Source organism: Bombus fervidus, chromosome 9 (genome assembly GCF_041682495.2).
Source record: "Bombus fervidus isolate BK054 chromosome 9, iyBomFerv1, whole genome shotgun sequence".
In the NCBI taxonomy this organism is placed as follows: domain Eukaryota; kingdom Metazoa; phylum Arthropoda; class Insecta; order Hymenoptera; family Apidae; genus Bombus; species Bombus fervidus.
In genome coordinates this window covers 10,461,766-10,486,848 of record NC_091525.1, presented here as the reverse complement: position 1 = coordinate 10,486,848, position 25,083 = coordinate 10,461,766, and the positions used below count along the sequence as shown (strand labels likewise).

The 25,083-nt window shown below is 38.1% G+C and overlaps 1 protein-coding gene across 3 annotated transcripts in view; it reads left to right on the top strand.

Moving 5' to 3' along the window:
* LOC139990713 (ras-related and estrogen-regulated growth inhibitor) overlaps positions 1–25,083 on the top strand; it is an 85,029-nt gene that overhangs the window by 3,176 nt on the left and 56,770 nt on the right. For 2 of the 3 annotated variants that reach the window (XM_072010176.1, XM_072010177.1), the window contains one exon: positions 13,407–13,463. The exons of the other annotated variant lie outside the window; for it this stretch is intronic. In XM_072010176.1, the coding sequence (XP_071866277.1) occupies positions 13,407–13,463 (57 nt within the window). The remainder of the gene's footprint in view (positions 1–13,406; positions 13,464–25,083) is intronic. 3 annotated transcript variants of the gene reach the window in all.

The window sequence follows — 25,083 nt, the reverse complement described above, 5'->3', positions numbered from 1 at the left end:
ACAGTTCAAAATCAAATTCATCTTCATTTGAGTTAATTTCACTTCCGAAAACTATTTTTTTAGGGTTTCTAAATTATAATACTTTTGCTATGATCGTCGAATCTAAACTAACGTTGGAAACGTTGTCAGAACCATACTTTCGGAGGCATATGGAACTAAATATTTTATCTCTATTTTAAAGTCTATCATTTTAGTCTATCACTTCCTAACAAAGAACACAAAGAGCTAAGGAATCAATTTACGAACCAATATTGCACTTTCATCAATTAGAGATGTCGAAATGTCGCCACTGGAGTTGCAGCACGGAAAGCCGTTGTAACAGAGTTGCTTCTCGTGTGCAAGCGATTAAATATATATGATTTCAAATAGAAATATAGAGTAAAAGAAAATATAAATATATAGAAATCACTGGTTAGTGATTTCTATAAAGTTATTTATCACGATTTAAACAGCAAACGATGGTTATTTAACGTGAACTTAATACAGTAATGTGATATAACAACAAAATTTAGACAACTAAATTGATAATTCACAACTTAATTCACAACTTACAATTAACAACTCGTACTAACTCGGCAACAACTCACAACTTACACAACTTAAAAATTACAACTTAGTACTTACACCTGAGTAACGAATAATTCACAACTGCTCGGAGCTTCCTTGCTTCTGCAACTCGTCGTACCTCACTGGCAACTGACTAACGACTAGCTCTGACTACTCTTCGTACCACGATTTTCGTACTCCTGCTTATATTCTCCAAATGGGCATGACCCATGTCAGGTACATCCTTTTCAATTACCCAATGTAACTGTAAAGGACCTCAGGTATGACCCATACGGATCTCCGTTCTTTCCTTGGTCCGTTAGCACTTTTATTACTTTTTATTTGTAGTTCATTAGAATTTTCTCCGATAGTAGAAATGTATTTACATATATACAGTTAACATATCTTGTATAGGTATATATTGGAACTATGAGTAAGATTTCGTCAGGTCAGAATTCTTTTATCGAGAATCCCTGCTTTTCTTCTAAATATTATTTCTTCCTCTTTTGTTTCGTAGATGTTTTTATTAAAAAATTTTTCTCATAGCTTAGGTATCATAAACTTTCTTTATAAACTAGGAAATCGTAAAACTAGGAAACATTAGCTTTGCCTAAATTATAAAAATAGCATTCGATCAAATATTTATCATTAACGACTAAATTATCATTGTACTATTAGAATAGCCTCGAGTATCTCTACGATCTGTTATTTTATTATTATCCATAGTATCAATCGAATTCTTGATTTAATCATTCAATCTGGCCGAACTTGAAGGCAAGGAAAGACATGTATCATTGTGCTATGATTATGGGAAAGTGCTTACGTGACAGACTATACGGATATAAGCGTATCGAAGAGGTATTAATTATAGTGGGCAGTACTAATATTGTGTCGTGTAAAGCGTGTAATTTCTGCACGTCTATCTAATACCGCGGCGACGGATTGAATGAAAGTGCCGTTAAGATGAATACGTATAGTCTTCGGTATAATACGATGCATTAGTTAGCCGGACAGTCGTACGATGCGTACAAAGCGATCAAACGAAGGCAATAAGGGTAGTTCACCGACCCCTGGAATTAATCCTATTAATAAGCGACAGAATCGATATCGTGATCGAGATGCGTATAATTTGAATAAAGTTGAATTAAACAATGAACGATAGGGTAATATAAACGAGGAGACATGAACCTTCAACTATAGTCACTCAGACGAACCTGGATTTTTATTTCATTCGTTTAAAATTAAAACAGACCGATCAAGGTGCGATTAAGTTTAATAGTAACTAGGATTTTATGTTCTTTGTATAAAAAAATTCTGTTGACTGTACCTTTAACTATATTTTTTTAAAATTTCTTCGATAATTTGATTGTTGAGCTGAATAATCACTTCCTTTAATTCTAAAGTGCTTAAGAACCGGCAATTATATATGTATATGTATTGATCCGTTAGATCAATTTTCATAATTGGTGGTTCAACAAATAGTACATCAGTACACGTTCATGGCAATGATAAAAGTATAGACGTCTGACAAACAGGAACAGATAATTCACAATGAAGAACAAAGTAGCATTTCTTAGTCGCACGACTGGTATCGGCTGGTTTTTCGTTAATGAGGTCGCGATTAATTATATATCATCAAGTCTTGATTACATGCTATGCAACACTTTTAGTCGTTTAAAAGAAAGCTTGTTAAACGATTGAAAAAAGAGGCGTATACGAGTTTATCGTGTAATTTAACGAGGACGATGAACTTGATATCGAGCGTTAAAATATATCCTGCGATTATATGATCGATCGTAGGATTTTATGGAATTATCTGAATTGTAATGAATTTTGGGAAAATCGTGAGAAATAATTCTTTTCTATTTAGTTCAATGTAAAGGATAGATAGACCATCAATTTACCAAATTTCGTCGGAAACGTAGAATAATAGGCTTATTTTTTAGGGTTTCTTAGGATTCTAAAATCCCTTTCCATTATCCTCTGTTTATTATGATGTGTATGACATTATGTTATGTTTATTAGACTCTTTTCCTAAAATCCTTAATACCTAAAATCCCAATACCTTTATACTTTATATTCTATTCTCGTCTCAAAATTACACTCGATACGGTATATACCTTGTTCGTTTCTCTTCGACGTACTCTCGTGGCCAAACGAACGTTTGATCAGAAAGCGGATATTCCCGGGTCCGGGAGAGAATCCGTAAAAGTCGTGAGAAGGAGAGGCTGTGTCCTGCTGGGTATAATAAGGACCTCCGTGGACGTTATCGGATATCAAGTGAGGAGAGTGGTCAGCGGGTCGTTGCGAGCCACGAAAAATCCTGCGCGGCAGCAGGTTGAGAGATCTGGACATCCGATACATCCGTTATGTTACCGAGCCACGCTCTATACCCGCCTTGTTCGACCCTGGATGCCAACTTTACGCACTGAACGTGCTTTTTCCTCCCTTATCGGCTTCCGGCGAGCCTACGTTTCCATACCATCCACGCAAGGTACAACGAATCGCGTCATGGATCGAATCGGTTGTGTTCCTTCGTCAGGTGGCGACCAATTCTTCCGTTCCACCTTGTTAGGCCACTGGATAATGTTTTTATTTCGCTAGCGTTCGAAGATTATTTCACGCACAAGGACTGGGAGCGAAGTTAATTGGATTTCATATAATCGAGTAACGGCCAGTTAGGTTTGCTTGGTTTTGAGATTCCACACGATGAATCTTTCCATAACAATGAACTTATTGAGCGAGTTATGTTTTGACTTTGCTGTGATCCTCGAGTTTTGATATTTCAATGTTGCTTTCGTCTTGGCAAATAAAGAAGATGTCCAATGTTTTAGAAAGATGTTTAATAAAGAATAGAAATGAAAAATCACGCGTAACGATAATAATTTTATCATAGTTTGCTCAAGGTTAGAAAGATATACGTAATTGGGTCGAGAATGAGCGAAAAAGCGCAGCGGAGTTAATCAGAAATTCCTGTAATCATGAAATTGAAAGTTACAGAGGACAGATCAATTTCACATTGATCGATTTTCGTTCCTCCAAATATAAATCTGACGTAGTCTAAATTATTATGTCCAAGAGATTGAGAATATGAGTCACAAGTGAAATTATCTTCCTTGCACGCTAATGTTCGATTCTTTTTATTTCAAAGTACGAAATGGTGGTCTTCCTTTCGATCTGATTAATATACTGCTGATATATATGCATCTGTGGGAAATTTTGGGGCGCGAAAGCAGAAAATACGCAAAATGTACAAAGTAGAATCTCCGTGCTAATACTTTATATTTATTCGTATTTATTCTAGATAACGTAAACTTAGTTATTTCATTTCTATTAACCCAGCTGGAACCTGAGATGGATACAATGACGCTTTCACTTTATGGAAATAGCGCTTGATTGATCATGAATGGAAGGTGTAGTATCGATTGAGAAAATATAAATATCTGATTGATATCTAATCAAATAATTTTTGTTCAACGTGTACAGTACGTGTTAGATCATACAGTTTTTTAAATCACGAAATCTTTAAAAATTCAAATAAACCAAAATACTTAAGACTCGCCAGACAAACTAAAAATAGATTCACATTTAGCAAAAGATTGACGACATATTTTAAATTCTATTTCCGTAAGACAATCGCTTTTGCTATTTATAGGATCAATAAATTGCGGCAGTGACCAGGCAACAAGGGTGGCTAAGAGTTTCGCGGTAAATCGGCAACGATACGATTTTATAGAATACATTAATAGAAAAGCTGGTGGAAGCCACGAAGAACGTCGATGATTGCGGTTGGGGGCCATTTATCTGCGTTAACGCCTATTGAAGTGGCAATTGGAAGCCGGTGCACATTTCCATGTCGCGTGAAGTATACATAAATTCATTTCGGCTGAATGGCTCACTTTATTACCAGCTCGTTAAAAAGTATGGGCCAGACGGGAGTTGAAAAAACGTCACGCGTCGCCTTTCTTGTCCTTTACGTTACGTCGTAATCGTTATTTTATTCCGCTTATCCGACTCTGTCGTATTTTATCTTGTTTAACAGCAGATACTGCCTTTCGATATTCTTCAGTTTTATATAGGGACATTTAATGACCCCTAGTTTTACAATATGGAATTTAATATTCTCCATTTCCCAGCACGGAGTTGCTAATATTTTGTAACTCTACAAATCGGATAGTTTAGTGCTCGTACAGCGAACGATTTAATCATTTTTCAATTTTACATCGTGACGTTCGATGTTTTTCGTTCTCATATTAGGACATTTAATATTTTGTAATGTTACATTACAGTACATTACAGTTATGTTTGTTAGTTCTCTGATAGAACGCTCGATATTCTTTAATTTTACATTAAAGCGTTTAATGTTCTTCATTTATGCATTAGGGTATTTTAGTATCTTCCGATTCTACGTTATAGCGTTCTACGTTCTGTGGGTTTGTATAAATTTTCTACATGCGTGATACATATAGCGTTTAATAGTTTCTTGTTTTATATGGATATGGTTAATGTTCTTCGCTTCTATGAACGCATGAAGCTTCTAACTATATCATAATAATCGTCCTATATCTCCTTAGATACAAAATAATAATAAATTTCACCTTTGGATTTTTATTTTTTTTCATTTAAAAGGATTTAATATATATATAATAAGAACGATCGTATAATGTAGTATAGATATTGATAAATAATATGAGACCTTTTTAGATTTTTTAAAAGTAGAGTAATAGAAGAGGATAAGCTTAGATCTACGAACGATCTACTTTGTCCACGAAGAATTGGATCGTTTGACAGTCTCTTCTGCGTTCGTGCATTTGAAATCTTCCACTTGTATATATATATTGGAGCGTTCAATTATACCAAGGAATATAAATAGTTTATGCACTCCAATTTTATACTAGAACATCCGATACCTATAAATAATACATAATCTTATGCTTTAGACTATTTGAAATCTTCCATTTCCTCGTTAGAGTGTTCCTCACTTTTACGTAAGAATATTAATAACCTCCGGAGGTTATTAACAAAACTTGTACATTCGATAAATTTTCTCTTCTACATGCGTTCCAACAAATCCGAAATTTTTCATTTCTATAAAGTATTTAACGTTTCTTGCTTCTACATGGAGGCATTCATCTCTTCCAAGTTTATATTAGAACGTTCGATACTCTACTCTCCTAGCATCTGAAATTTTCCATCCCTAGATTAAACCGTTCCATAATTTCCATTCCTTCGTGGAAAAACCAATATTGCTCAAACTAAATCACCTTAATACTCTCGTCTTCTATACTTGACGTTAAAAGTTCTGCATTTTTTCACTTGCCCAAATTTTATTTAAACTTACCAAACGTATCAACGTTAAAGGCGTATAGAACTTAAAACTATGCAGAAGTCTCGGACCACCCGTTAGACGTAAATGTTTTACGAACGGATGTAACGACATTTGTTTCAAAAGTATTTAACGTATATAATATTGTTAGTAAAAAAAGCCGAGGATGCGCTCGAAATTAGCTATTAATACCAACGAACAACGCACTTACGTTCCATCTCGATTTAGCTGGCGGAAAGACAAAAGATCTCTGTCCCCTGCCATTGAATCGATTCCAACAATTAAAAATCCTTCCGACCCCGTCTCGCCATTGAATTCTTCGTTCGTGCGGTCGCGTTATCGAAGGAAGAACGGTCGTAAATATTCAGCCAGTTGTTTCAATATTTTACAAACGGATGCACGAGGGTTCAGCAACCGTGGATTTTTGTTTGCCACGGCAAGAAACAAATTTTACCACACGCACACACGCGTGTCTATTTCGAGAAACGTGGTCAAACGAGCGAACGCGCGCGCGCATAAATGAGCATATAAAGAGTGAATCAGCGATTCGCGACGATTTATTATCGTAGATGAATTCACGGCCTGAAGCCTCGTTCGTGCATCTTGATTCATATGACTGGGTCGAACCCTGAAGTAACAAATATGAATAACCAAACAGGATGATAGAGCGAGCGAATAAAACGCGCGCGCCAGCCATATTGTATATGCAGGTCTTTGTACGATGATGAGGAGGAAAAAGAAATCGACGCTCCACGTGAGCCGCGTTAATGAGAGTTCCATGTGGAATATAATTGTTTGCTCGTTCTTTCGGACGTTTATTTGATCATTATATGTTCTTTAGAACTTTTTACTGGTATAAACGAATCATAATAGCATTTCTTATAGTAATTTTTAGAGATATGTAGGTTTCTTTACTTGTTTCATTTCTTTGAATCATCGGAGGATAGATTTTTATTACTATGAAAGGAGAAAGAAGAAGAAGAAGAGAGAGAGAGAGATGTAGGTTAATATCTAATATTTGTGCCATTCGCAGGTCAAAGTGGTTAACTCCACTTTTTGAGATCTTTAAAATTTTAGTGCCAAAGTACTTGATCAATGCTCATCCGATACAATCTCATCAATTTTCTTTATTTCTTGTTTCGCGGAGCTGACCGACTTGGCCGATAAACCTTCCGCTTAATAAAGTCGATATCCTTTTCCACATTCAGCAATCTTTTGTTATTTAAGCTTTGAGTCATTTGCAAAAAATCTCGAAATCTCCGTGTCGCAATTTCTGCGGCAACAGAAGCGAGCTGAAAGCGTTGTTATTCGCTGTCGAAATTTTCTCAAGGTCTATTATGCTTCAGAAATTCAATAATAATGCGAATAAAATCTCGGTAATAATTTCAACGTATACTCACATATTATTAACATTCCTGCAAGTTGGAGTTTTTCATAAATGGACAAACATTTGCATGCTGTACATAATTAAAATCTCTCGGCTCAGCCACCAGCCTTGATCGTCTATATTTCAAGGGTTCAATTAAATCACCCTCTATATCATTAAACATCCAATATAACTTACAAATGTAATTTTCACGCAATGTCCGACCAATTAACGCGCTGCGATAACGAACTGATTGATTGCACAATGCTCGGGGCGCAAGAAGGAAAGAAAGAGGGCAGAGAAACGATTAAGTCACTCCGGAGGGAACATCACGCGGATAAAGCACGGTTTACAGACGCAGAAGCGAAGTGGCGATGGCATCCGCCTGTCGGTGCAGTGTACACCGATCTATAGATAGATTCACGGTAGATAAAAGCCGGCGCACGTAAGAAAATAGTAATTACGAGCACGATTGCCACGTATAAAGGGGGCAAGGTAAAAAAGAGCGATTCACGGCACGGTAAGAGCAGCGGAGCGCATCCTCTGCTCCCGTCTCAGGCGTACTGGCCACGTTTTGCTCCGTACCCTCGTCATTGCTCCAATAAACGCGCGTGTAAGGCTGCAGATATTTATTCGCGAGAAAATTGTCCGTTTGGTCGAAGGAAGAGGATAGATGGTGAGATTTTTTATCTTTGCTATGTAAAACTTATCACGGTAGAAGATAAAGTTAATTAATTACGAAATAGAATTAATGAAGAAAGTAAAGGGACGATGTTTTTAAAGATTGGAACGCGTGATTTGAATTCGAACTGTCAAGACCATGGCTTAGACCAACATGATTTTCAGTCTGACAATCGTGAAATACATGGAAGTGATACAAAAGTTGTATACACCACTGTGGCCGAAGGAGTAAAACCAAACTACTGGCTCGTTCGTGCCGTAAAACACGCCTCTACGAGCGAAGTGGCACACGGTGCGCGGCTCTAGCCGGGGAACCCTGGTGGCTGGAGCTGACATTTGCGAGCCGTTCGCAATTTGTACCTTTGTGTCGAACGAAAATACGTGTTAAACTCTCTAGCCGTCGACGAAAGTTCAGAGCCGAGGGAAACCCGAGACACAAGTGGTATCAAGATACGAAGAAGTTCACCGCCGTGAACGGGAAATTTATGGCGCCTGTACATCCCAGTATCCGTGTACAGTGTACACGCGCGAGAGTGCAAAACGCGCGTGGCTGGCCTCTCCTCCCCTCGTGTCGCATTGTTGCGGGACTGTGTCGCCGAGGGGACAGAGGTGAATATGGTTGGCATCGTTCGCGTGCACACCGGCTGAATTGAACGCGTCAACGGGGCCTTTATCGAAGTTAAATCGCAGACGCGCTCGTAAATAAGGCGTTATGCGCTGCACGGTGCACGATAATGCATATCGTTAAACAAATTCACTGAAACGCCAGACAACTGAAGATCGCAACAAAGAAGCATATCCATCTTTCTTGATTCTCTGAACTTTATGTCGCTCGATGACTGAAGAGTATTTTCACGTGAAATAGATTCGTAGATATAAGCTTTTTGAAAAAAGATCAAATTGCGTAAATATCTACAGTAGTCAAGTACTAGTATTTTTTAAATGTTTGAACAGCTGACGAAAGTAATATATATTTAATTCCAAAATCAGATGGAAAAGGAATTTCGATGTATAATTAGCCGATAAGATGATAGACAACTTTGAAATTGCTCTCTTATGAAAGACGAGAAATGTGGTTTGTTATGTTTTTCACGTGTGGCCTTGAATCGTAGTACTCGAGAATTTGGACACTGCGTACGTTTTGGATTTTCGGATTGGTCACGTAATCCTACGTTGTGCTATGCGAATTAAAAGTCGCGCAATTTTGGAGAACTTTTGCGAAATTTCTATCAGACACGTAGATAAGAAAATGATGTATTACCGATACGTGTAATTTCGTGTTTCGGTTCTATGACATAAATGCGGGCCATATACTGCATACCTATGATTTTCGCAACGAAAGGGTTAATTGCAGATTAACGAGAAGCGATAACTCCTAAACGAGAAGAAGGTCACGTGTACGTATATGTACTTCGCGGTTAAGAGAGAATTTACAGAGTGGTGAAACCAAAGGGAGGAAGTTGGTTTCGTTTCCCTGTGTTTTACACCGGTCTCCAGTGAAACTGGAAAAACTCGCGTTAAACACGTAATAACGATAATTAATGGTCGCGCGATGTACAGGAAACGTCATTAAATTCTATGCTCGTACAATCGTCCACCAAGTTATAAACGTAGAAATATATGTATCTGTACGGATGTATGCGTGTAAGCTGGAGGATACGTACTTCGTTTCATAAATTTCTTCGTTACTTCGCAAAACGTACGAGGGAACTTTAACATGTCGTCGACGTGCCTATCCTCTCGGTTCGACCCTCGAAGACTTATTGAGTACATAGATCGGTGCAGGCTCCGTGCTCTCGTCGAGTTCTCGTATATACACCGTTTATAAATCTGTCGCTGTGGTTACTCGCGGACTCGAGGAAGAGAGTCCCTGGAGCACCGCGAACATCGTGTTCCGTTGATTCGCGAAGTCGAACCAACTGGTTCGCTTCGCCTTGCTGTACTCCCTTTGCCAACTGGTTTCGCAAAGTTGATAAGACCTGTAAAGCTTGGGAACGAGTGGAGAACCTTTGGGTAAGAACAAAGAGATTTTATTTTCACTCTGCTGTTCTCCACGGAACTACGTTTCTTATTGAAAATTATGTTTCAATAGACTATATTGAAATATAAATAATTTTTAAATACAGTGGAACTGCATTTATCCGAACTGATGTCATCACAATGCCCGATTTATCGAATGTGGTTCTGGACATTTATTAACCGATCCCAGGCTACGCGACGACCTATACGCGCTTATGCGAATAAAGATTCTTGCCTTATTTACAAATTTCAGCTTAGGAAAATCCAGTTATATGGAAATTAACTCCGATTATGCGAATGATAAGCTGCAAAGGGAGGAAGAACTAGCAGACTCTTATTATCCGACATTATCAGACTGGTCCAGTTATCCGAAGCGTCTTGTCCGCCGACCGTGTCGGATAAACGAAGTTTTATTGCATTTTGTTTTAGTAATCGTATTGCTTTTTGTATGTTCCATCGTTTCTCATGGATAAAGTATCTCAAAATTTGGAAGAAAGTTAGCTGAATAAAAAGCGAGGGGAACAGGTTTAAGATATTATTTAAGAAGAGTAAATCTGAATTTAGTTGTTGAAAGTTGTAATACGCAATACTAGAGATTTTCTGTAGTATGGAAAGCTTGTAATTCAGGATTCCACATTGTTCATCGTTATCATGTATCATGGTTAGCGACATGATGTAGTAGGCGATTAGTTACACGTATTTACGTATTAATCGCTGCAAGACATTTGATACATATATTAATTTTTTACCTTATTTCGCTACCTTGTACTTCAGCCACAAACTGGTCCCATGAAGTTGATGAAGTATGTAATGGAAGAGAAGGACTCGAAGATACTTTCGTTAGAGCAGAACAATTTCCAACATAAGTTCACTATCTTTAATGGTACAAGTTCACTGTCGTTAACGGTACCATCTGGAATGGTGTTAAATATTGCAACTCTCTCGACATATTCAAGTTTTATGCATCTCGCGTTTAATTCGAGTTTCGTGAAATTGATGAGATCCATAATGGTAGAAGTTGAATGGAGAACACGTAGGTTAAAAAAAGGAGCGTCTCATACGATAGAATTCCATTTATCGAGACAGAAATTCATTTACTGTCCGATCAACTGAATCTTTATCGACTGGATCCACGTATCGGAACACGAGCTTCTATTATGTAAACGAAAAATAATAACTAGCGAGGAACGTGACTAAGCTCGAGTTATATAAACTGTCTCCCAACAAGTTCAGATAAACGCAGTTCTACTGTGTTTATCGAATCTTAGAGCCACCATTCTTCCACTAGTCTGATCCGCGCGAACATCAGAAGCCATTTTCTCGATACGAATCCAGAGCTCGAGAATAACGACCGCTAATGCTCACGAAGCTTCGTTATTTTCGCAAAATCGTACGCGTTGGAAAATAAACCGCCTCGAAATAGAGCGCTGCGGGGGTTGGCGCGAAATTTTTCTACCAACTTCAGCTAAAATTACCAAGTGGATCTTTTCGGCCTCGTTATACCTGTTCGATCTTTGGCCGGCTGGCTTATTTTTCGAGGTGCTAGGTCGTTATAGCCGTGTAATTACGTATCGATAGGATGGCGCGCGATCCTTGGTCCGCGCGAAATTGTAGGGTTCAAACGGAAAGGTACACGAGGAACGACTCGGCGGGTTTCTCCGCGTCTCTCGGCGAGCTGTCGACAGGAGGTGTGGTGGCTTGGCTTAAGAGAATACTTTTATCGCGGCTAATGACGTACGATCCTCGTTCTACGCCGTCTGTTTTCTGACTCTTCGAACGCCCCCGCACACACTCGCGGAGGATCCGCAAAAATTCAATTAAGCCACCAAGCGTGAATATACCGATCCTCCCCCGAGTCTTACCAATTTAATTTGCCTCCACTTTGAAGGCGTTCGAGGCGACGAGCGAATTATTATTTACTATCTCTGTCGGTATAAATATGGTTGCGGTTATTGCTTGTTTCGCAGCATTGCTTTGATAGGGATGAGGGGAATCGAATCGATAGGGCGTGAGTGAAACAACGTGATTATGAAGGGACAGCGGCCGAAGAATGAATAGTATCGATTTATGTGTATTTTTATCAAGTAGTTTCTCATCAAATGGTATCAAATGATCAAACGGTTGAGTCGCAAGTGATTACAACGCTCTAAGGTTTAAATTACGTTCAGATTAGAATTATCGATGACTAAAGCGTGGGACTTGTATTATAACGCAAGGAAAATAAAAACGAACTCTTATCTGAAATTAAAAAGTTCGCAAGAAACAATTGAATGAATTATATTTTAGTAATGTAAACTTAGAGAGTTTCTGTAATTTCCTTTAATAGCGAGTATGATGGTCGGTGTACGTGCTAACAGGTAACTTTCTAATGACTGTGATACACTTGTCAAATTTATCGATGTCAATTAACTTGTTTAGACAGGAAAAGTGCGTTAATTATTGATGTAAATATATGTAACAGATATTTTTCGACCACGTCCTGGTAAAGTATATCGATGCAGACGTTAAGACTAAGTTTCTTGTACATTCTTATCTCTAATTTGCAAGTTTTTAGCTAAATTTATCAAACAAGGTAATTACGTAAAACCGTATATAGATTTAATGTTGAGGTATCGTATTTAGTGTCATTAAAGGAGAATTTTATCGATCATGAAAGTTTTATTCTATATCGCGTGATATAAGTAGCAGATCGAAAGATCTATTATTTAGAATTTAGTGCCTTGGAAACTACACTGTTTCGTTTTTATAATATAAGATCGAAATGCTTCAGAAAAAATGCGTAAAGATACGATATGGTCAAACAGAGAAGTTAATTAGTCGCTTTTCACTTATATAAACCAGTTCCTGTTAAAACTAAGAAACGAACGACTGACACTTTCATTCAGCCTGATACCGACGACAACTTTGATTAAAATATATTTAAATTACTATGAAATCGCGTCACCTCCGATTTTATCAAATCGAATAAACGTAACAAAAAGCTGATTGAAAACCGAAGCTAGCAATTTTAGAATATTTTAATTTTCTCATTTTCTCATTATAAGTTAATTTGAATATTCAACAACACGTGACAACAATTAAATAGATTGTGATAATTTAAATCACGCGCCATTCTTTATTATCAAATTATTTAAAATTACATAACAATTAACTTATATATACATACTTCTACCGAAGCAATCAAAATAACAAACGTTTCTTCAAATGTTCTCAGTATAAAGAGAAAAAAGGTATCTTACTTACTTAACAAAAGATCCCAAAAAAGTTCAGGAAATGCTGCGCTATAAATGAAACTTTCTATCACACTTAGTATCATTAATTAATTACTATAAATAGTAAGAAATTCCTATATATTACGAGCTGCTTTTATTTAAGATAAACGATACAGCGTGTCCATCGTTTTGATTGCTTTGGTATTTTCCTGGTGAAAAATGTTTCGCACGTTTAACATCTCGTTTTTCCTTTCAGCCGTAGTAGTGCGGTATTTGACGAGGCGATACATCGGCGAGTACAGCTCAACCAGCGGTAAGTCGCTCTTTTTTCCCTTTCTTCTTCGCTCTTTGCTCATCTTTCGTAACCGTCTTCTCTTTCTTGCCACGCGTTGTTCGAAAATCGAGCCATCGCCGGCTTTTCTCTCGTTACTTTCAACTCGACCGCACTTTGTAATATTCTCCATCGCGGTTCAAGCATATGCAGGGATAACAGCTTGCCCGCGCTGCTTTTTGCTCTTTCTTGGATCGGATGATTACTTTATTACACGTACTAACGTTACTTTGTATTTCTGCCTTGCCAGACTACAGTCCGTCAATGCTCCGCTTTTTGTCGTGGTAATACGAGATTACCTTTTAATGGCACGGAACGTGTATCGTCTCCATCGGAAAAAATCACTGTAGACGGTCGGATCTTTGCAATTGTACCGTCGATTCGAAGGAAGGTATATTGGAAGCATTTTTCCCGATATTTTAATCATACAATGTAACATCTCGATGATGGAATTTTAATGAAACTTGGAGCGTACGGTCGTAAATAAAATTAAGATAAAATGTCGAGTTTTATTAGTAATTTTCAATCATATTTTCGATAATGGTAGGATAGTTAATTGAATATTTGGTAATATTTTTTATTTCTTTCCATTCCTATTGATTTCGTGTAATTTCTTGTAATTTCCTGTACTAAAAATCTTCAAATCGATTAATAGCACTTTCTTGTCATATTCGAGTTGTCATCGATTTCGTCGAACTTTTCACACGTATCAACTCTCACTTAGCGGATGTTAGGTAATTTTGATTCGTAACTGGTCATAGGATCGCTTTCTATCGCCCTAACATTGATAGTAATATCAAGCAATTATACACTCCAAAACAATTCACTACGCTTGTCAACTATTAATTAATATTTATAATATTCAGTTTCTAAAAAACTTTTGTACCATATTTTTCTCTAATTCTAATTCTCTAAATTTTAATTTCATTCTCATCCTTAAATGTATGGCTTTTAGCAAAGTCTATCTCAGACAATCGTACAACCGATATTAAAAAATCTTCTCGTTGTAAACTCCAACTCTTCCAAGAATTCGTAACAAAGTGGAATCTGAATCGTATGATCGAGAGATGGCGAGATTATACCTGCTTCTTTTTCACAGCTCGGTTCAGAGAGCGATCATTGCTGGCCGCGAGTACAAATTGAACGATCGTGAAAACGGCTCCGGATAGCATGGAACAACTTCTTCCCCGTAGTAGAGTATCGAATTCTCGGAATGCGGACCGTCGTATAAACGTGATTATCTTAGACTCCTTACTGCGAGTTCCAGTTCCCCTTTAAGCTATGCATACCGAGAGTCGTGCCGGGACAACGACAAGATTTTCAACAAGATTCGTTCCCTTGCATTTTTACTCTCCTGCATACCTTCTCGTTTTTTCGCCCAAGTAGTTTTTAAATCCCTCAGAATGAGAGATTTCAAACGTGTTATGGGAGTACAAGAGATCCGTAAGGTCGTAACTTATTTCGTTCAACGTGTACCTTGATTTTAATGATTATACCCTAACGTGTTCCTGTTTAACATTTTGAACGTGATTCATTTACAATGAAAAATCGAAATTACGAAGGATTTCTACGTGTACATGACATGTGTTCATTTCTTAGAAGTTACTAAGCAGTTACTAATTTAGGGATTAATGTTGCCGAACGATTGTGATTCTGATTGTGAGGTTGAATGGATTTGTAATGATGAGAGGAACATATGTAATTTCATTGAAGCTGCTACGTGATGTATAAAGTAGATGTAATTTTCTTAGTGGACGAGTTGTGCAGAGATAGGACAGACGACAAGGATAAATTGGGATTACGTTCTTGAGCTTGCGATAACTAGGAACACAGCTTATAAAACAAGTAGGTAATTTTACACAGGATGAGTACCATAAGTTACACAGTACTAGTTCCTCATTAGATACTCGACGAACCTACGTTTTTTTTTATCAAAAAATAGCGCGATATTCTGAAGAAGTTCAAATCTGCTTTCCGTACGCGTACAATTTAATGCAAATCGAAACTCAAGCTGAACCTCCATTAAGTTACAACCTTTCGTTTACGATTTTCCAAACTTTTTCTCGGAAACCGATAGAACATAATCCAAATCGAAAACTACACGATTACTTTTAACTAAATACTTTTCGAGGTTACTCAATATGCGAGGGTTAATGTAATACTTGTCCGATGTTTTCGATATTCTGTGATCTCTTGCACTGGCAAACGAATTATCCCGGGCGATAAGTTCACAAAATCAGAATCTTTCACCTGCGATCTTTGAATCCTAGGCTCATGAACCCATAGTAAATCGCCCATAGCGATGAATGTTATCCGTAGCGTGTATTATTTCAATCAGTGGCCGGCGAATCTCGCCGGTGTGCGGTAGAGAATTTAATTTCCCCGTGGCGGTGCGCCGTGTCATTCACATCTCCGGACAGCACAATGGCCCATTTAATAGATCGCTTTTGTTAATCGCGCTACTATAGGCGCGCCGCCATTCGCGTCCCTCGAAAACAACTCGCATGGGGTTACGTGAGGCTTTTCGTATTGCGTAGCTGCAATCTACGTAGTGATACACGTTCAACAACCACTTTCATCATTCGGACACGAATCGTCTCGCGGATCGTGAGAATCGAGAAAACGAAAAGCGCAGCCCTGTAATCTCGGTACATTCGATTATAACCCTGTGCTCGATGAATTTGCGCTAGCAGTTATGTACAGAAATTTCGAAAACAATGCATTCCAACGTGTATCGTAACGTCAATATTTTCGGCTGACTCGCGTTACCGCTGCCGTAAGTTTTCTGTAAGCGTCAGACACACTGCTGGCTGTAAGTATCAGGACTATTGTTGTAATTTTTAGCTATTTCGTTACGAATCAGTTACTTTATTCGCATAATACGTGACTTATAGCGTCGAATATCAAGTAAAGTAGAAATTTGCTATTGTTTTACTGTTATTTCGTCTCCATCTATCATTTCGTATCTCTCGTATGCGTCTTATATCATAAAGTACCAAGTAAAGTAAAATTTGATGGAGTCTTCCGATAAATGTAACGAGTTGATGTCCTCATACTTATGATCTTATGGTGTACTCAGTATAGTGTCTTCAGTTGGACACAGCGTTCACACGCAAGGATTCCTATATCGGTATCAGACACTTGTATCGCGATATGCACGAAGAAGCGCGCTCTAAAACAATTATCAGCTGTCGTATTCGCGTCAGCCGGTTATAGGGAATCCCACGTTCACTTGGTGATGACCGATGCACGCGTTTGCGCGTATAATAGGCCATGATTTACAATGGTTGGTGAAACAGAAAGAGAGAAAGACATCCAAGACTTAGTCTCGGTTTTCACTTGGCTAAATAATAGAGATCGCTCGATTTCACCTTCTTGCTTTCTGACGAATGTATTACGTTAAGTCTTGCCTACCTGTTCGCCGGCACAATCAATTTACGATTCTCCCGCCGCGACGTAGATCTCGCGTATACACATATATATATATACAGAGAAGCCTCTCATGCAGCTTTCCTCAGAGGTTGTTTAAGCTAATTTCCTCGACTCTCGCGACCGCCTTTGACGAACCGTTTCCTGTTCGTGTTTTCGATTCTCCTCGGAGATCTGGCAGCGTCGTTAATGGCGTCGCGTGATCGTTTCGTTTAATTGAATTTTGTCGGAGTTGTTTCCATCGAAGATTTCATGAAACGCTTCTTCGCAATTTAAGATTAGGAGATATCCTCGTGGCCTGTTCTCGCGATTCGAGTATATTTCTTCCCTTTTTTCTTCCTTTTTTTATGAGATTTAACTACGAGTATAGAAAGAACGTAGAACATCGATGTTAGGCGTTAATTGAAGGATAAATTTAATTCACGATTCTAAAGCATAATTATGAAAGATATAGAAAGGATCTTAGTAATTGCGATGCAGTAACGTGCTCTAATTATCTATACGTGAGAAATTTGCGAACGTGGAACAAAGGAAACTTGTCCAATTTGTCAAAATAGCAATTAGACAATATCTCACATGTATATTCCATCGGACGTAACTTTACGAAAAATGATCGAAATCGAACTCGAACGATTGGACTCTTTCCCTTCTTAAATGTAATCTCAACGACAAGAGCACATCCCAGAAATACGATGGCGCCTAGCTACGATAGCGAGTCGATCTCTCGAGGGCGTATTCCAGCGTCGGTTACAGAAATACGCGCAACGAGAAGGAAAGACAAGACGTGGACGCGGCAGGAGTGGAGGGCGGAGATTTAAGCACTCGATATGAAATAGAGCCTATGGGGAGGATCGAGAAGAGAATGCAGATCTCTCTCATAACTCATGCAGGCTATCTTGCTATAATAATTGCCGTGTAGCAGTGTGCGAGAGACGCCACGGATATCCGCCCGCGGAAAAATCCAAGCAGGTGTGTCGCGATAGCTTTTCCTTGCCCTAGAGATCCGGATAAAGCTACTTTAATTAATGTGGTGCGTTTGTCTGGCTGACCATTTGGACTAGATCGTCGACGATCGTAAAACAGCGTGAAATTTTTCTACGCGTCGAGGCTATTTCGAGTAATAGCTGTAACCGTTAGACGAATCGCGGAAATATATGCTACGCTGGTCCATTGCTTTCAGAACAGCAACTGTTAATGATACGTGTGTTACGTTAACAGACGAATGCTGTTCAGAGAGGATTCAAGATCGAATAATATAATTTTGAATATTAATTATTAACTTTAGCTCGAGTGTCAACAAAATAATTAATTGTTGCTAGTGGATCAAGACATTTCCCTGGAATCTTTGAACCACAGTTCAAGTTCAATGGTGCTCGATTATTTTCGCACGAAGTTTTGCTTCTTCCTCTTCTTTCTTTACTTCTTTTAACCAGAATTTCACGTTAAACGATGTTACGTGGAAAATGGCGAAGTCAGCGTGTCCGCGCTAAGCAGGCGCCCTTTTCGGGCATTGCACGTAGATTTCGTTGGAACTTGGCTGGGTTACGTGGGCGGTAGATGTTTGGAGGAGGAAGAGTTGATTCGGTACGAGTCTGTTGAGGAAACAGCTTGTTCCGGTGAATGGAGTGTACGTGCTTGGAGCAAGGTCTGCCGGATTTCGATTTGTTTTCCTTTTTTTCATGAACGTATACGGGTGGTAGAAAATGGAGAAATATTTATGTGGACGGTGAATGATTTATGAAATAGTAATAAAGATCGTGTTCCCTTTGCCGATGATTTAATAGCTGCGAGTGTGTGGTTATGCAACGTGGTTATCTAACTCCTAGGTTTCGAGGGGCGATTCCTTCTTTTTTTCTACATGAGATGCAGTATTATCGTGCTAAACGTAATTAATAGGCGGTGTGATAAGGAAATATACGTGGAAGGTAAGATATAATGACCTTTTCGTCATGGAAAAATACATAAATAAATTCCATATAAAATATAGTATAAAATGTTGCAAGTGGTAAAACAATTTATTTTAACATTTCGGACTTTCTATCGTAGCGTAGATTATATCTCAAATTATAACCGTAAGTGCCAATTATACAATAGTTAAAAAAGATAGGTTTCTAGCGCGCATTTTTTTACCATTTACTGTTTTACATTTATAAAGATTCCAAGCGCTGAAAGACCAGTTCAAATATAATATAATATAAATTCCAAAATTAATAGAAACGTGTCTTTTCCGTCTATCGGGAATCTTTGCTTTCTCCGTTGCAAATATTCGTGTAAAATTTTTACGAAAATTTAAAGGCTGATTCTATGATCTATGAATTCTTTATTTCCGAATAAGATCGTACAAAAATTACTATACACGAAAGTTTGCATCAATACGTAATGTACCTTCTCGTAAAATCTCCAACGATCCATTTAAAAATCGTCGACAGGAAGCACGAACGTAGAGCTCGACTTCCGCTTCGCGATTTTCTTTGTGGCAGGTGATTACGATCGCAACATTAACTTTTACGAACTTTTATCGCGGAGGAAATCTCGAGCGAACCTCGCGGACGATTGAGATATAACGACATCCTGCAGGTCTCTTGGCTAACTACACGCGTCCTGGCTTTTCTCCTCTCGTTCTATGGGCGCGTGGTCTCTAACAATACGAAACGCGGTTGCAAGAGCGGCATGTTTCTTCGGAACAATGTTACGAGCGTCGGTTCTCGTTCGTTTTTCACGGAACGGAAGGCCGCGAACGGGCGTAGATAGTGTTTAACGCCGTTCTCGGTCAATGTTCAAGAGCTGTAATTAGAAGGCTTGATGGATGGTGTTAGACAAGAAAGTGGATGAAAGTCCTGTCCCGTCGACGATCTATGCGTTCTTGAATACCAGTCGAAACAGTTATCTCCGCGAATCTAGCTTCGGGAACAATATTCGATAAATCTTGCAAAGATTTCGAAGGAAGTGGAGTGCGTTAATAGCTGAGTAGTTCGATGTTGACGATTTTTCCATACTTTCTTTTCATTTTTCACGATGGTTTCTAGCAGTTACACAGGGTGGTTCGTTAGAGATATATGCTGTCTTAACTCTGTAAGTTTTAGATCATATCGTAGTTGTTGTTCCTTGTCACAGTTTCTAGTTCGGATACTTGAAAATTGCTCGTACAAGTATAAGTATAAGTACGTATAATATTATTATAACATTAAATGATATAATACAGTATGATATAGCATTAATATGTTAATCATTTTCTTCGTATAAAAATGCGTGTTGGTAAAAGTTCATGACATAGCACTTTTTTAAAATAAAATATACATAAAAGAGTGGAGTATTCGAGTTTGAAAGTCAGTCGAAATTATTTTCTTCGTTTTATTCCAGCAAAATGTATTCAGAAATTATATGAAGCGATTACCGTAAGATAATTATGCGGAAAGATATAAAGGAACCAAATATTTGATTCATAAATCGTCATAGCGACAATTTCTCAGTCTAATTCTTCGTTCTATAGTTTCTATTTCTATCTTCGTTCGTTTCACATTTCTGAATAATCAGTAATAGGCGCTACGTATGCTCGAACATTATTCAGCTTTAATTCAAAGAATCAGGTTAAGGAAGTATCGGTGTTATTTATTTTTCGCGTAATAAGACGTGTACGGGAAAAAGCCAGATTTACGCAGTCCGCCCTATCTTCCTCGATGCTTCAGCAGTCGATAAATCTTTGAAATTCTTTCACGATCGAACCGTATTTCAAGCGTCGACATAACCGCGGATTATATACCGTAAGGATCTCAGGAAGAGATCAAACGAGTCGCTAGGCTCGATCGAAAAGCGCCAACAGTTTATAAAACCGAAATTTACGATTCCGCGTTACTCGTTAATCGGGCCAGAATTATTCCGTCCAGCTGGAAGATATATCGCTGGAAAAACACCGCGTTCCTAACCGATTAACTACATATATCACGAAATTACTCTGCTGGAACTGATTGATCAACCGGATTAGAGAAACTCGAGTGTCGCCGTAGGCCTCTATGTCGCGTGTCCCATGACACCGTTCCGGACCCTCGTTTAGAACCACCCAACCACCTCTTTTACATCTATAATGTCCAGTTTTCTCATCCCTTCTTCGTGATACGGTCACTGACAATGTGAATCGATCGATTTACGATATTCAGTGAACTGTACCGTAGATAATACACGTGATGACGTCGATTAGCGAGAGAGAAGAAACTTCATTGACTCGTGATTACGGGTATTTACCCTTTCGTTTCTACGAACGCTTCAACGAGTTAAGAAAAATTCTGTTTTCTTGGCTTATAAAGGCACAAGGTTGCGAGCGAAAGTATCGCGCGAACGGGTAGAAGTTGACTTTCCACGTAAAAATAGATCTAAAATCTAGAACGCGATTGAAACATTTTCCACCCAATGTATACATATTATTTATGTACTTTTTGAATCGTTAAAAATACAACTGAAGTCTGTATCTAATTGATTCGATGGTAAAAATAGAATAGAATAAGCTTGAAGCTGCGATAGTCGAACTGTCGATGTACACGATATATTTCACCGTTTATCACGCCGATAATATCGACTTGAATAATCTACTTCGAATGTGGGTCGCTTAAGAATGGCTCGTAATAGAATTTAGCGAATTACGAGAAAAATTGTTTACGAGGAGAGTGCAAAATTCTCGAGTTACTTATTTATGAACACGCTTATAGCCGGTTAACTTGATCCAAAGAATTCTAGCCTTACCTTATCTAAATTTCGTAGGAGATTCTAACATATAGATGCGTCAGGTACGTTATCAATATCGATATGCATTAAAGTATAAAAACTAATTTACATAAAAAGAGTGAAAATTTAATAAATTTCACGGTGGAAAGACGGGTAATCGGTGTTAAATGAAACCAGGAAGCGGATAATCCGACGCGTACCGATCCAGGGAGGGATAATCGCTTAATCGACCCTTAAAGCCGAGTACGGATGACGTTGTCAACGACGAGCCAATGCCCCGTGTATGGTCGATAGATGAAAAACTGGAACGAAACCAGGGACGGTATACAGGGCAATTATTCCATGCTCCAGATAGAGCGCGACCATGAGAGGGTCGTAGCTGTAAACCGGACAGGAAATGTTTATGGTGCGATTTAACCTGTAATATAACTACAGGTTAGCTACGAACCCAATGGTAGTGTTTATTCATTTCAAAATGTATTTTTATGGTGGTAATTAAATTTTCTGAATATTGCAGGAAAGAAGAGTAACTAAATAGGCAGCCATATTTTTTATTTTGTCTACAGTTCGTCCAGTTCCGTTTTACAGTAAATATATACCTACGTGGCAATAAATTTTCGTGTTCCTTGTCAAATGAAACATTGTTAGTTTTACGAGCATTCACTTCCAGCTTCTTTTGATAGAATATTGAACTTAGGACAATCTTCTGATAATAACTTTTACGTTCAAGGACACGAACGAATCTATTCTTCCATCGAAATCTTCGTCAGCCTCTATTACAAAGATATTCGTCAAATTCCACCAGTTGGCAAGTGAAAGAATAGCAACAAATCGAACGAATGTTACATAATTACACATCCCACGGAAGTTATATAAAATGCCCAATAATTACGTATGTCACTGCTGCAAAGAAAACTTGCCTACTTGCCCGAGGAAAATTCGCTCCTTGCAATAGCTAATGAAATAGAAAGCCGAGTTTTCTCCTCTCCTGCAGAAATCCCGCGAATTTTTCGATCGATCGCGCGAGGTCGAGCTTTATCCGGATTGCACTCGCGATTGATTACCCGTTCTCCGACAGAACAATCTGCATGGATAGAAAGTAATGGTCAATCGAATATACAGGCACGAATTAAATTCGATTCCTCGTCGAAGAGTAGGAACGAGGTCGACGATTCTTATTGGCAATAAGTTCGATAGGTAATGACAAGAGATATCGTTTCTTCATGATCACGAGCAATAATCGATACTTTTCGTCTGTAGCTGCGAGGGAGCCGCGTGTACGCTACGTGATCGTTTCGATTTTTCGATTAACAATGCAAATCCGTTTCACCGACGCTCATATTGCGTGGAATAATTCTGGATGATGAATTAGAAAGTCAGCCACGGCAAGTGTACCGTGTGTCGTCGTTTAGGTTTCGTAGATGGGAATGTTTCGTTCGTGGTCCAAGAATTGGACTCGGCAAAGATTAGATCGTGCATCCCGAACGATCCATAGATCACTCGTGTTCGATCTATGGGTCACGTAGTATCGTACGTAAGCAGATATGGATTTCGAGAAAAATTATTCTTTCGTTTTATTAGGTCGATTGCTCGATATTCAATTTGTTTTGATTAATGAAATATATTTATTTAAAGTTTATTTCTTTCATTTAGTATGTATCTGTATATAGTGAGTTTATTTCAATATGTATAGTCTCTATAGAACGAGTTTTCCGAAAGGAATTTTCCAAAATAGTGAAATGATATAAAATTGTTCTGTAGAAAACACACTGCAATGCTTATACATAATGTGTCGTAATGTATAAGCGATGTATTGAAATTTCTACGTACTCGAAATTCATTCCTCGTATCATTCATACATAATTCATTACTACGTCGTTGAATATTCATCACAGTCAAACCCAAACAAATCTAACCTGCATTTATTACCTCGATACGAAAGACTCTCATGTAATAGAAAAATGATAGATAAATATCTGTGGCTATTAAACAATTTAGAAATTAATATGATTAATGACAAATTAATTGAAATACACCTTTTGCTTATAGTTTAGCTTGTTTCTTTATCTACTTCATCATCTATTTCTTTTTATATTTTTCATAATTGTATATGAGATAGATTTCGAAATATAACGTTTTACATTATTCGAATTCCTATCGAAGTTTCATCAACGAATATTAATTTTGTTCCAAGAAGACGAATACGCTAAAAGCTTTTCTTGCTGAATTATATAATTTAATTAACCATTTAATGAAACTTATTACGATCTGTACGAAACCCATTTCATACGAACTTTTGCAAAGTTTCGTAAAATTAGAAATTATCACACGTAAGAAACACTGAACTTGAAATTATAACCAAAAGATCACAGACTAAAACTATTACACTAAAACTATTAAACTGTTTCGTATAAATTTTTCAAATTATTAGATCCAACTTACAAAGATAATCTCTTATATCACCACAAATGTTCCTCTTATTTCTCTCCTCGTACAGAAACAATTTTACTATCTAACGAGCCTAACAAGCACGTAATTCTCCACGCAAAGACCAGCTGGAACACCTTCTCGAGCAACAATGAAACGGCTAAAGAGAAGTCTGATAAGCCTCGACTCCGGTGAAACTGATAATACGCACCGTCTGGTGCCGCAATTCGCCACGTTTCACCCGATAGACGCGGAAGACGCGATTGGCAGACGCGAAATTAAGTTTCTATTAAAGTCTGGCGATCTTTTTTTCGTCGCGTCATCACCCACACGCGGCGCCCTCGAGGAAATAATCGACTGACCCACGCGCTGCTTTCACCGTTCGAGGGCGTTTCTTCGGAAAAGTGATCTTCCAGCGTGTACGAACGAAAGTGCACGCGAAAGGGACCGCGGGAATCACCAGGCGTATTTTCGATTCGTCTCACGCGTGACGCGCGCCCGCGCCAGGAGAAAATCTACGATCGCACGCGACTACCGGCCGATCCGATCGCCGAATGCGATTTTTCCGCGGATAAAAGAATCTTTGTATGTTATCCAATCGATCGTGAGATTTTTGTGGCGAGTAGAGTGGGCATGTTTATGCAGATCTAGATTTTTATGAGCGGGCCGTGGATATTTATGCATATTTTTATTCATATTCATCGTTCTATTCGTTTACGTATTTATTATTTTTATCCATATCTTTATGAATATAAATAAAAATGGAATTTAGGTAGGAGATGGTCTCACTTATTATACATTAAATATTATAACAAGCATTATACTTGGAATATTTTAGAAGTCTTTACATGCATTTTTAAGGTTGCAAAAATTGTTTATAACATTTATACAGATTGTAACAGAACACGCGAGACTCACTTTAAGGTCTGAGCTGATTGTGCAATTTAAAAATAATGGGAGAAGTACATACAGATACATATTCTATCCGTCTTCGTTTGTGAGATATAATGTCCTGTTTTGATTTTGTCTC